General features: G+C 38.8%; 1 protein-coding gene across 5 annotated transcripts in view; it reads right to left on the reverse strand.

Moving 5' to 3' along the window:
• Positions 1-13,677, reverse strand: part of SPTAN1 (spectrin, alpha, non-erythrocytic 1) — a 50,395-nt gene that overhangs the window by 7,297 nt on the left and 29,421 nt on the right. For 3 of the 5 annotated variants that reach the window (XM_009322114.1, XM_009322116.1, XM_009322112.1), the window contains 23 exons: positions 12,049-12,096; positions 11,317-11,408; positions 10,778-10,922; positions 10,479-10,660; positions 10,197-10,296; positions 9,862-10,059; positions 9,593-9,739; positions 8,950-9,053; positions 8,650-8,812; positions 8,153-8,167; positions 6,243-6,374; positions 5,750-5,887; positions 5,278-5,382; positions 4,851-5,059; positions 3,883-4,003; positions 3,611-3,732; positions 2,929-3,061; positions 2,368-2,466; positions 1,935-2,094; positions 1,627-1,703; positions 1,252-1,461; positions 687-983; positions 94-206 (listed from right to left, as the gene is read on the reverse strand). In XM_009322114.1, coding sequence (XP_009320389.1) covers positions 94-206; positions 687-983; positions 1,252-1,461; positions 1,627-1,703; positions 1,935-2,094; positions 2,368-2,466; positions 2,929-3,061; positions 3,611-3,732; positions 3,883-4,003; positions 4,851-5,059; positions 5,278-5,382; positions 5,750-5,887; positions 6,243-6,374; positions 8,153-8,167; positions 8,650-8,812; positions 8,950-9,053; positions 9,593-9,739; positions 9,862-10,059; positions 10,197-10,296; positions 10,479-10,660; positions 10,778-10,922; positions 11,317-11,408; positions 12,049-12,096 — 3,110 coding nt within the window. The remainder of the gene's footprint in view (positions 1-93; positions 207-686; positions 984-1,251; positions 1,462-1,626; positions 1,704-1,934; positions 2,095-2,367; positions 2,467-2,928; positions 3,062-3,610; positions 3,733-3,882; positions 4,004-4,850; positions 5,060-5,277; positions 5,383-5,749; positions 5,888-6,242; positions 6,375-8,152; positions 8,168-8,649; positions 8,813-8,949; positions 9,054-9,592; positions 9,740-9,861; positions 10,060-10,196; positions 10,297-10,478; positions 10,661-10,777; positions 10,923-11,316; positions 11,409-12,048; positions 12,097-13,677) is intronic. The other 2 variants (XM_009322115.1, XM_009322113.1) reach the window with 1 other exon arrangement.

Here is a 13,677-nt window from a genome sequence, read left to right on the forward strand (position 1 = left end):
TTTACAACTTAGACAGACTGAGGAGCTGTAGGACAGATACAAATATTAGCTGAGGAATTCTCGAAGGGCAGCTCCTGGGAAGACAAACTGTACCTGGTCTCCTGAATCCACTGATGGAAAGCATTAGCATGCTGAGCAAATTCCTGGCGCAGTTTGTCATTTTCTTCCTGCCTTCGCTGTTCCTTCTGCAGCTCCAATTCACGTTCCTGAGAATGAACCAAATTTATTTCAAACAGAGAAATAACGTGATTTCCTCATCCTGTAATAAAAAACAAAAACCAAGAGCTGCATACCAGCATGGTTCTGAAGCTCAAAACAAGACTGAGGGCTCAAAGACTGTCCTGGATATCTAGACAAAATCATCTAAGATGACAACACAGAACGTTCCTACCGAAGCCTTGAGAACTGGAATTGAACCAGCAGTTACTTTACTGCATAGCATGGACATTAAATATTTTATAGTTAGGAAGCGAGGGACGTGTCCTTCGTCTTTTGAAAGACTGCAAATGGAAGACCTTAAAAACAAGTTTATAGCTAATGGAGTTTTTTCTTTGCTCCCAAGTTTTGAGATATTTCCATCTGTAGTACAGTGACAAACTCTTGTACTGATTATCTTGGAGGACAACTTCCAGGGAAGACCTGAAAGGTCGTGAACTATGAAAAGAGTCTCTCTGTCTCTGACTTACCTTGATAATTTTCTGCAGATTCCTCCACGTTTCTTCAAGAGCCTCCATAGTAAACCAAGTATATGGGTTGGAGGCTACACGGAAGCTCTTGATCTGGCGATCAAGCTCTGCCAGCTGGTTGAAGTCAGCTTGGGCAGAACTAAGTGAAGAACGGAAAGCATCATGAGCTTCTCGCAGTGCTTTGATTTCTTCCAGCGAGTTACAGCGCACAGGATCTGTCAGGTCCTCTTCAGCATTCTCAAACCAACTGTTGAAGGCAGACGCCTTCTTTGCAAAAGTCAGGAACAGATCCTCAACCTTGAAAAGAGAAAACAATCCAGTTGTCCAGTTCAGCTATGCAGTAATGCAAATATTCTATATGAGTTGATCTGGAATTAACATGCATCAATGACCGTTTGCCTTTATTACTTATTTCTTACAAACATCTAAAAAATTCTTATGACAAGTCTCCAGGATCTCCATAATCATTAGCTGCAAATGAAAAAGCTGCAGAAGTTGCAAGCGTTGTATGTTTTTTTCAAAGAGAACAATTAGAGTTTTGTAGCCCCATGGTTTAGCCACTTACCTTTCTGAAATGCTCCTGAGCCTCCAAGAGTTTCTTTTTCCTGGCAGCAGAATTAGCAAGTAGCTGATTCCAGCGTTTCATCAGGGAAGCATGCCGAGCCTCAATGGCCTTTGACTGGATATGTTTGGCTGCTAGTAGCTGGTCCTTCAGAGCAGTGATGTTTGCAATTCCCTCCTGCTGGAAAGCCTGAAGTCCAGCATCAAAAGTTTCCTGAAGCATTAAAAAAAAGAACAAAATATTTTAGATTGTATTTTTATTTAACCATTCTGATATCCTGCATATATTTCAAACATAAGTACCAGATCCTTGTGTATCGCAGAAGCGTTCACTTGTTCTCTCCATCACTTAGGGGGTGGAAGCAGCATTGACACTAACCTGTTTGGTGAGTAGAGTTTGCACAGAAGAGAGGTCACGTCCATAATCATCTGTCTTCAGACTGTTTTCCTTCTCACCTGGAAAATGAAACAAATTTATTAAAAATGTCAATGTCTCTATCTCAAACATTCCCTCTATTCCAAATCAGGTTACCTCAAAAGCATAAATCGGGTATAGCACTGCTGATTACTTTGGGTTTAGGCCTGCTTGTTACAACAGCAAGCGAGAAGGTATTTGAGATCTTTTGAAATGAAAGAGCATTTCAAATTTCTTTGTGACAGGGTACTGTGCCCCAGTACAGAACACACCTATCCATGACTCCACTACATCTGCTTTCCAGTTGAACTGGAGGAAGGCAGAGTTCTCATCCAATTTGGCTTTCCTCTGAGCTGCTGCTTTCTCCAGATCTGACACCTTGCCTCTGAGGCCCTTCATCTTGGCAGTAATGTTCTCCTCGTGGTGATTGTTCTATATGACAAGAGGGAAAAAAAAAAAAATGCACACCATATGACCTTAAGATCTTCCAAGGCATCCAGTAAGTTGGTGACAGAGCAAGGACTTCAACTGAACGATTTTGTCTGAGAAATAGCTTTGAAAGCAGCTTAATTGCTGCTGCAAAAAATGAGTAAGAGCTCTTTTCAAAGAGATGACAAATCAGTCCTCAGAGAAGAGTAAGTCTACTTTGACATGAAAATGTCCTGAGTAGCCCTTGAAGGTTTTTCTTTACCAGTTTATGCTCACCTTTTTAATGAGATCCTCTCCGTTAGCACAAACGTCGTTCACTCTGTCTTTGTGGACAGTAAAATCAGTCTCGAATGCTTCGTGCTTTTTCAGCAAGCCCTGCAAATACAAGACACAGTCACTTTTAAAAATAATTTCTCACTACTTATTAAAAATAATAAAAAAAAACAAACAAAAAGAATTTATTGTTATAAATCAGCTAGCATAAACTTCTTGTGACAAAAACTATTAATCTTAGCTGGTTAGCACAACTTGCTGTTTTTCCGTGGACAAAAGGAGATTGATATTGACTTCCAATATAACTTCAGCCATTTGAATTAACCAGGACTGCCCATCAGAAGTCAAGAGATGCAAAGCTACACCAAATTGCAAGTAATTTCTACAGGAAATAACATACTTGGGAAGCTTTTATAAAATGAATTCATGTTTTTTACAATGTAGGCCTTCAAAAGGAACCAACAATAACCTCTAAATTGGAAAGACAGTAAAGAAAAGGTTCATTAAGCTCTAACCAACAATAACGCAACAAGAACAACAAAGAGGTGACAACTTTCTCCATACCTGGATAGCAGCAAGGGTGTCCCCATAATCCTCGCTGGCTACCAATGTCATTTTCTCATTGATCCAGGCTTCTTCTTCCTCAACATTTGCTACAAACTGCTGGTACTCCAGAGACTCCTCTAGACGCTGACCCCTATACAGGAAAGGTAAAATTAGTCAGAGTGTTGCTTTATGGCTTTTACGTATAAGATGTAAAAACAAATTACAGCAGCAGAAAACCTAAGAATGTACAGAGTCTGAAACCTAAACACACAATCATTCACACTTCACTTCTCCAGCAGCAGACTGCAATGTCTACAGCTCTAGAGATTCACTAGGCCACAAAGCCTGCAGCTATTGAAGGATTAAAATGAATCATTTTCTCCCAAAGGCTTCTATTCAGAAAAACATCCTGGTAGTGGATTAAAGCCAGTTAATTTCAAGTCTATGGCTTCCAACTGGTGCAAGAAAAGGCTAAACACAGCATACCTCAAAAAAAGACTCATGTTTCTACTGAGGAACATTATCACTAAAACTCTTTTCAGTTGTCTCCAAGAGTCTGTCGTCAGTGACATGTGCTATTACATCATATTACTGACTAATGATCCATATCCTAAACCCCTGAAATTCAGTAAATCTGGTCATTACGAGTCCATGTAGCTGTTCTAATTCATAGAATTTTACGAAAACATGTCTCACACACCGAGCAGCTGCCAACTGTTTTAGCTCTTTCCAGTGATCTACAAACTGAGCCAGTCTCTGCTGTATCTCCTCCTTTCCAATTGTGTTATCATCTGAAAGCTTCTTACCAGTGTCTAGAACACCCTGCAAAGCAGAGAAACACAGTTAACGGAACATCACTTGCTCTCACACATTCTTTTTGGATTCCAGCAAACCTATTGCTGGCTTTCACATTTGCCAGACGCAAGAAAGACGCTGCTTATAGAAAAATCTGTCAAGGAGAGAGGCATCTACCTGGATAGCAGGTTCATGGGCAGCTAATTCTGCTTCTAAGCGCTTGTGTTTTTTCCTAAGGTTCTGCACACCGGTTAGGTCTCTGCCATAGTCCTCTGAGCTAACCAACAGCTTCTTCTCTCTAAATTCAAAAGAGAAGAGAGAAAGACAAAATTTGAAAATTACTTCCATTGGTCAAACCTGACAAAAGAAAAAAACCAAACCAAAACCACTGCAAATAAGGGGATGCTCCTCATAGCACAAAAATCTTGGATGTAAAAAATTGTCTGCGTGAGTTATCAGCAAGCAGCAGCTAGCTCCTGGCAGCACATTCAGGAGTAACGTGTGGGGGAAAGAAAGAAGGTGACAGAGGGCCTATCATTTCTCTCTGAAAGATAGAGTTTCTCTTTCTTGTTTTCTTTCCAAGAAGATAGATACCTTTTGTAAAGTTTACCTGCTGTTGTCCAATTTTATTTTTTTATTTTACAAGCATGACCAAAAAAGTGCTCTAATTTAAATTATTTCAGTCAGGCTCACTTCTTCCCTTCTCCCAAGATACTAACATCAATATGGAAGGAGCATTTGATTAATTACTACAACTGGCTAGGAACAACAACAACAACAAAAAAGTACTTCAGACTGAAAAAGTAAGGTTTGAATTTTTGCTAGGAACTTTCCCAAAAAGAGTAACCCCAAATTTCAGTTATCTGGTCCAGGTCTAAACAGCATTACTTTTTCCAGTACAGAGCTTCCCTTTTCTTGGGGTTTGACCAAAGAAAACTGTCGATAAGAAGCCACACCCAAGCTAGGGCTGAAGCCATTTTGAATATAGTTTTCCTTGACTGGGGGGCAAAGGTGATTTCTTGTAAAGACACATACTTGTGGAAACAGCAAGTTATAAAACCGTACTACAGACTATGAATGTTGCTAGGAAGCTGGCAGTGAGCACATGGCCCCACGCCAGAGCCTAGAACTTCCAAAATACACACTTGATCCAGGACTCCTCATCATCCATATCACGGAAAAACTGATGCAAACGGTGGGACTCGTTCAGCTTTGCACGGCGGGCAGCTGCCATACTCTTAATCCTCTGAAAGCGCCCATTAATGGTCTCACGTTTATCCTTTACTTGGGATGTATCAAAAGCGCTGCTGGTCATCAAACTGTCAGCCTGACTATTCAGGTCCTTCAGACGATCCTGGGAACGTGGATGAAAAAGCGTGTGAATTGCTCGGATCTCATTTCTGTTTGTTATGTCAGTATAAAAATCATAACCTGACTGCTGTGCAGAGTCACAGTTTTTATTAAGAAAACATGTTTCAACAAGTATATGACTGCAGCATGTATTGAAGTGGTATCTGTAGAATTTGCCGATTACTATGATTTATCTTCCAAAACTAAAAGAGAAAGCAATACCTCATGAGCAGATATATCAGCTTCCAGTAATTGGTGTTTCTTCAGAAGGTTGTTAACTGATGCCAAGTCCTTCCCATAGTCTTCAGATGCCAACAAAGCCTCCACCTGGGGGTGGGGAAGGAAAAACGGGATGGGGAACGAGTTATGTTTTCACAAAACCCTTGAAGTTATAATGTCTTTAAAACTGTGCAAATTAATTGTCTTCTCAGTTTTCTACAGTGTGGATAAACCTTTGCCTCATCACCTGTTGAACTCCTAACAGATTCTGTGCAAATAGGCTTCTTTTCACCTTATTGTTTATAAATAACAACATAAAAACATCCACAAGATTTTTAGTCATAATAAAGATTTTTTCAAAATAAATCTAGACTTGCTCAAAGGTGGACTGTGCTCCACAACATCTAACATCAGCAAAGGGAATAAAAAATTAGAAAATCAAGTCTTGCAAGTAAATAATCCCAATCTCAGTTACCTCTGAAAGCCAGAAATCAAAGTCCTTGATTCCAGTATTGAAATTCTGTTGCTTATTGGCTTCTTTCAGTTTCTGACTCTTCTCTGCTGATTTCTGTACCAGGAATTGCCATTGGTCAGCCAGGGCAGCTAGGCGTGCCTGTTATAAAATGGAAAAGATAAATGCTACAAACGAAAAACATAAGTTCTGGTAAGTGCAAAACCAGAATAAGGTACAAGTTCAGCTCCTGATTCCAGATATGCAAATTACAGTCACTACTTCATGCTGCCTAGCTATAATTCAGTTCAACTTTTACATCCCGATCACAGGATCGGAAAACTTCTCACCCTTGAGAACGAAGCAGAACGGATTACCCTGATTTCTACTGCATAGTTGAAATAGAAAAGCTTCTATAAAACAAGATTTGGTTTTGAGGGACACTCTCCTCCCCCAATTATCCAAGCACTTCTCAAAGCAAAAACTAAGCAAGTCTTTTAAGACTTGTTGTATCTACCTTCACAGCATCCTCACTGCCAGCACACGCTCCTCTTTCAATCAGAGAGTTCCCCATATCAATGACTCCACGGATCCGATCTGCGTTGGCATGGAGCTCAGCTTCAAAGGCTTGGTGTTTCTGGTGTTTGCTCTGAATATGACAAAAGGAAAACTGTTAGAGTCTGGACAAAGGGCTCCTAAATTGTTCTCATGGGCCGAGACGAGAGCGCAAGAGAGTTATCTACAGACATAAAGAGGTTTCTACACAGCCTGAGCTAAAGAAGTTCTCTCTCTCAGTAAGAATACTTACTGCTCACTCAAATAGTAACTCTCATTAATCTGAGTCATCATCAAGCTTTGACCTAGCAAACTGTCCGTGAGCTGATACATACAACTCAGGCAACATCTGCTGCATTTTGCAGATGCCCATGCACCATTCCTGGCATTAAGCTTAGCTGTTACTCAAGTAAAACTTTCTCATTTTCAGTGCCATCACCTTTGAAAAGCAGCAGTTATACATACCCTAAGCAGAAGCACAGCAGATCATCCTTTCTACTCCTATAGTAATTTCACAAATTTCCTTTTCCCTTCCTAATCGATAGGTAGCTAAGAGAAATCACTGCTGCAGCTGCTTTCTGCATGTTTTGATATTAGTCAAAGTCATACGTGACCACACTATGTATTAAAATCGTGAATTAACAACCATAAACTCTATAAAAATAACTGTGAATTATTTGTTAAAAAAAAATATCTCTGCTGAGTTGAGAGCACCATGAGAACAATAGGAGCCTTGGTGTGGGAGGAAGTATGCAGTTCTCTCTCATACATACACTATCCATCCACCCACCAGGAAGGTAATAGCAGCACAAAAATGACAAGACAGAATTTACAAGTATTAACTGGAAATGCTAGTAACATTGGACATGGGTATACAATGCCCCGAGAGAATGGAATGAAAGGAAACGTTAGACTAAAAATAAAAGATGGAAAATACTATAGCGCTGGCATGAGAAATTCTGCATGAACTGCTTTATTTTGGGAACTGTTAATCCTGAACGCTGAGATTATAAAAACATTCTTCAGAGCTAGATTTACCAACATGTAAAATTCAGTTAAAAAGCTGCCAATTGCATATCTCCATATAATTACCATGACAACAAATCCAAGACAAGCCTTTTTAGTTTAATATAAAATTCTGATTTTTTCAACTAAGAAAAAAAAATAAAATTTAATGTACCACAGCCTAAAGTGACAAACGACGATTCTTTCCTTTCTTACTCTAGTTAGCTTCCCCTTTCTTTGTTCTGTCTTCTCCTCCCCAATATCCTCATTTTACTCCACTTCTTGGATTCTTACAAGTCCTGTCAGCTTTCCATCTGGTACATATCTTTTTCTGGAGTGTTCCTTCTATATTATTCCCTTCTATGCTACTGCTGCAAGAACTAAGCCGTCCACGTCTATCATTTTATTGAATCCTCCATCTTCAGCATTTGATTCTACAAACGCAAGCTAACAGAGTTGGCACTGTGTGTCATGTGTTAAAACATCACCACTCTAGATCCAGACAGGAGGATGACAGCCCAATAGCCAAATTTCTGAAAAAGGAAGATAGAAACCCATTTTTCTATGGGCTAACTCCTAAAAACCCCCACCAAACTACATCACTAACGCACCACAAATTAAACAGATCATGCAGAACACCTGCAAAACGAATACATAAATAAGTGATGCTGAATAGGCATTAACAAAAAAGCCACGCCCATAACAAGATCAATAGCTGTACCTGGATGTAAGTCAAGAACTAATAGAAAACAAAGAGATCGCATGGACTGATGGATGGAGCAACAGACTGCAACCAGACCTTGTGCTCACACATAAGCTATGCAAAGAAAACAAGTTCACATACCAGGGCTAGTCCAAACTACTTACCAGCAGTTTGGAAAGCTATAAAACAGATTGAGAGAAGTAGTTCAGTGCATTCATACTACTTCACAAACCAGTATTAAAACATAAGAGGTAACTTTAATTAATTATTCCTTAATAGTGAAAAATAAATGAGACTTCACATTTTAGAACATAAGACAGAGATGAGACCCAAGAACTTGATTTCCTTATTTTATTATCTAGATGCTGGGAGAAAGACAGAATAGCTACTCAGGGGTTTCTTCAGGAAACTTCCTGCTGCAGATACCACATATCTTATTAGTTATATGCATCAATAATTACCAAGTGAGTTCTATTTTGGGTCTCCTTTCATGCATAATGTAACTTCCATTTTCTCCTTGTTAAACAGAGACCATGTCCAACATGGTGTATAATTCTGTTATCACTGAACAAGAATTCCTGACCATATGTTTTTCAAACCAGAGTATGCTTTACAAAGTCAGAAATTGTATTTTGATTTTTGAGCTGAGAATCATATTCACCTGGATATTTGTGGGATCCTTATATGACTCATCACTTGCAGTTTGGAGCTTTTCACTGATCCAAGCTTCTATTTCATCCACATCACGACTGAACTGCTGGAGTGTCTGAGATTCTCCTAGCTTCGATCTCTTTTCAATCATTTGAGCTTTCAGACGAAGCCACCTGTATGCAATTAAATACACACGTTGAATGAAAATCTAGGACTGCACATGGCATCACATTTAACAGCTACAAAATGTTGCCAAAGAGCACTCTCTTTCAGTCAGTATCTGCATCTCGTCTAACAGGGCAATACTGACCTGTCCAGAACCTCATTGCGTCTGTTAGCAATGACTCCTTTTGCATAATGATCAGCAGAGATCAACTGGTCGGCAAAAGACTGTAAGACAGCAATTTTCTCTTCCTATTAAAAACAGAAGCCATAAATTAGAACTGTGGTTCCTTAAAGTCAAGTGATGAGCAGGGTCTGCAACGGAACAAGACTTTTTTTCTTCTTTAAATACACATTATTGTAAATGTGACTCTAGGAAGGAACTCCATCTTCTACATGGGGAGTTCAACTTCAGAACGTCTTTCACCTGTGGTGCTTAGGAAAAAAGTATCTTTTGGACTTTAAGCTACAGCAGTATGCTCTCTCAATAAAAGTAGGCAGCTTTCTCTTACAAGAAACTGAAAATACACCTTTTTCTGTTGTAAAAAAAGAAAGTAATTTCAAATCAGTAAGAGATTTACACAAATACTTGCCACTATTCCTACGCTGTTTGTAGGCAGTGAAATACATCCCTGTCTGCATTAGCCGCTTCTAAACTTCTGCAGCAGATCCCAAATGGCTGAATATTTAGAACTGAACTTTAAAGCCATACATGGTAGTAACTTCTTTTGCTAATAATCCACGTAAGGGAAACTACACTATTTTCCCCTTACTTCAGCTACACTCCTCACCTGGACATTGATTGCCTTATCAAAATCTTCATGTTTCTTGATGAGTGCCTCCACACTGTCTAAGGAGTCTCCTTTATCTTCTGTATTTAAGAAAGCCTCTCGGGCAGCCATCCAGTTTTCAGCTTGTTCACAGTCCCGATGAAACAGCTAGGGAGAAAAAACTCCAAAGCATGAGAAAGACAGACAAGAGCACTGCTTATCACTATAAAAGAATCAACTTTCTTATGAAAAGAGCAATTATTTTTCTTTTTAGAAATGCAGCAGAGTACCTGTAGCTCTAGGCACTGGTCTAGCATCATTCTGCGCTGAACCCAGGCCTTCTCTAGGTCTGTCCGTTCTTGTTCTAGAATATCCAGTTTCTCCTTGATCTCTGGGCTGGCATAGTGTCCATGAGCCAGAAGTTGTTGTCCAAACTGTTCAAATGCCTGGAAAGTGCCTGCCCTTGCATCTATTTCAGTGCGGTGTTCCTGCAAGGTACAGAGGTGCGTTATTAAATAAATAGATGGCACAGCTGGAACTGATCTGTTTTGGGAACTCTAAATGGAAAGTGTCAGAAAAAGAAACATTTTTTGATGTTTATGATACACACTTATCTTTCCCATACCTGGTGCCTTTCCAGTAAAGCTTCAGCTCCAGTCACATCCTTTGCAAGTTCATCTGAGGAGACCAGGCCCCGGATTCCATTGATCCAAGACATAAGGTCCCTGTGAACACACATTAAGAGAGAATTTTTCCCTCCCTCCATTGAAATAAGTCAGAACAGGAAAAACAGTCCCTTTTGAACCCTCCCCAGAAATATTCCTGTGGAGCAGTAAGCCATATATACTTCACTAATAAGATACCAGACAGACAAATTGGGCAGGGCCAGGGGGAATAGCATCTTTACCTGAAGTCACTGAGGAAACGCTGCAAGTCGTGAGAATCTCCAAGCTTCTCTTTGCGCTGGTCAGCACGTTTTCCCAGACTACTCCAAGCCTGATTCAATTCAGTACATTTTTCTTGGAGGTCTTCAGCAGATTCTGGATGTGACTGGATCAGACGCTGGGCAGTTTCACCAAGAGAATTCACCTAGAATTAGAGAAAGGGAAATAAACACAATGGAGACAAAAAGAATCTTTTCTATAGTTCAATCATTTCTGCTAGATAAAAAGAAAGCTTTTGGTTTTGTCCTCCCCACAACCTCACCTTGTCTCCAAGAGCTGCCAAGTCTCTCTCAAAGCCTTCATGTTTGCGCTGCAGAGCCTGCACGCTGGCCAAGTCGTGTCCATAGTTGTCTGTATTTAATGCTTGATTCTTCTCCTCTATCCATTCTTTTGTTTCATCAGCATCTCTGATTTGAGTGAAGGGAAGGCAAAAAGAGAATTAAAATGGAGGTCATACTAGGATCTCTGATACCTAGCAGGTCACCGATTTCCTGAGAAGTTCAAGTAGTTGATGGTTCTATTAAATTATTTCCCAAGATGACAGAAGTGAACTTTGGCAAAATAGGACAGTAGTCCAGATCTCCCAAGCCTGCAGCAATTCCATGCTTTTTATGTTAACAAGTCTTTCTTTTTCTAGGAAGAATATAAAGAATTCTTGTTGGACCACCAGTGGTCCAACTTCCACTGAACAAGCTGGGGATTGAAGTGCGATTTGTTTAGAATAGGTCTCACTGTGTTTTAGAACTCTTATAGATGAAGAATTTTACTGAATTAAGACCAAATATGATAGAAACACCCCACCTGTGGAATCTCTGGACTTCATGAGCACTGCCCAACAGCTGGCTTCGCTCCTCTGCTAACTGCTGCAGAGACCTCCAGCGTTCATTCAGTTCCTGCAAAACAAACACGAAATCCCACTGATACTGCAGACCAGTTTTATAGCATTTCTGTTTAAACAAGAAACTCTCATGCTGGACCCACTGAAACTTTGTGATGGCAAACAGAAAACTTTAGTATCCAGTACCATTTTGTTCACTATGCTTATCTGCACCTTCTTCATTCTGCTGGCATTTGCAAAGATGCCAACAACCCCTTCTTCATCTCCATTTTTATAGGCCTTATTTCAGGGGTCTACTGAGAATACTGATAGCAATGCTGGAAGATTACCTTCTTTTACAGCATATAAACTTCATCAAGCAGTCAATAAGATAAATGAAAAGTCAAGACTGGCCTTTCACTACAGGTTACGGTTACTATATTCTGCTTAATTCCAGAAGCATGCACAAATTCAAGTAGCCTAGTTAAATAAAATCATTTTAAGGGTTTCTCCTGAGATGGAAAACCAAATGATTTTATGTGTATAGTAAGATATTGATGTAACCTGAGAAGTAAATGCTGTCTATGTCAATACTTCTTTCAATAAATTCATTCAAAAGGGTTTATAAAGAATAATGAAAGACAAAGACTATGGAAAGGGAAGGTGAAACAATGTTCTCAGCTTTTAAAATAGCTCGGAAAAAGTTGGATTATTACCTTGATTGAGTTAAAGGTTGCCACCGTGTGTACCATCAAACGTGCAGACTGTATGAAAAGGCAGAAATAAAAAAAATGTAGCATTAAAGTCAAGTCTAACCAATCAGAGCCAAAATCAGACTGAAAAAAACCTCCTTAAAAATCCATAATGAGTTGGCCCAGGTCAAAAATACAGACTTTGTAAAATACAACTCTACACAATACAGGAAGAGACACACCCTAGATTTTAAAGGTTTCTATGAACACTGTTTAATTCTTTAACTTTTATCTACTTCTTTAGAACAGTGTTTTGAATATACTATTGTTTAAGATGAAAGAGAGAAGTAAACAATAAGAAAATCAAGGCAAATAAATTACAAAAGCAACTAAGAATAATTAGTTGCAATACCCGAAGTATTGTAGATCAGAGTAAGAATAGTTAGAAATTTACAAGTGAGTACTATCATGTTAGTGTAAAATTGAAACAAATAATAATAGTCTTAATAAGGACACATGAGAGAAAATGTAAATTCAACATTCAATAAGTGAATTAAAAAAAACAAACAAACAAAAACCCACAACAAACCCCTAGTCAAGGGGACAGAAAAAAATAATCACCCAAATAGTTTAATTCTTGGCTGAGTTTTTGGCAAAATCAGCTTAGCAGTTAATTCAGATATTTCTAGAACATCATCAAAATTGCTGAATGCTAATTAAAAAAACGACAACCAATTCCCTCAAACATGCAATCTACTTTTCTGACAATAATGGGTTACTTGCTAAGTTCATCCCTTTGCAGATACACACAGAGAAGAACTTATAGTTTACTAAGTTACTATGAGACTCTTAGGATTCAACATACATGTGTACAATCTGAAAAAAATTTTTTTAAAAAATCATCAATTCTTGTTGACATGGCTGCATTTTTTACAATGCTGTCAAAATATTGTATACTTATCTGGTTTTCCCAACATTCACACAACTTAAAAGATGTACAAGCAGCTTTAAGCTTAAGAGGGTGGATGTCATGAAACATGGGAATGAAATACTAGAGAAAAGCATGATGTTGGATAACGTCAAAAATATTCAAGATATTTTTGTGCATCAGCAGGCGATAGCTATTCCATTGTAATCCACTAATGAATGGAGAAAGGCTTCTTCTAACCATTGTGGAAAATGAGCTAGAGACAAATAATGGAAGAAAAAGATACTGCTATACACATACAACATATTCCTTACTAAAGGAATATTGACATAAATGGCTTTGACTTTCAGGAATAAAAACATTTCTTTCTGCTGGCTACATAAAAAAAGAACTCATGCTAAGTGAACAGGAACTATTTTGCATCTAGTGGCCATGTAATACCTAAAAACATTGGTATAAAAACTGGAATCGGTCTTATAGCACAAGCTCAAAACAAAACGGAGTTTCCCAGCAGAGAGATAAAAAACGGACGGTCAGCAATTTCTACTGCTAGAGCAATTCTGTTGGAAAAAACCTCTCTCAATTATTCTCATAATCATACCTGCAAATAGAGAGCTGACGTTACTTGACTTTGCCTAGATGGCTTTTATTTTTAAAACAAATAGTACCTATGCGACATTTTTCTATATTGAGAGGATCTGTATGCAAGTATATGAAGGCAAATT

The sequence above is a fragment of the Pygoscelis adeliae genome, unplaced genomic scaffold (assembly GCF_000699105.1).
Source record: "Pygoscelis adeliae isolate BGI_AS28 unplaced genomic scaffold, ASM69910v1 Scaffold114, whole genome shotgun sequence".
Lineage (NCBI taxonomy): Eukaryota > Metazoa > Chordata > Aves > Sphenisciformes > Spheniscidae > Pygoscelis > Pygoscelis adeliae.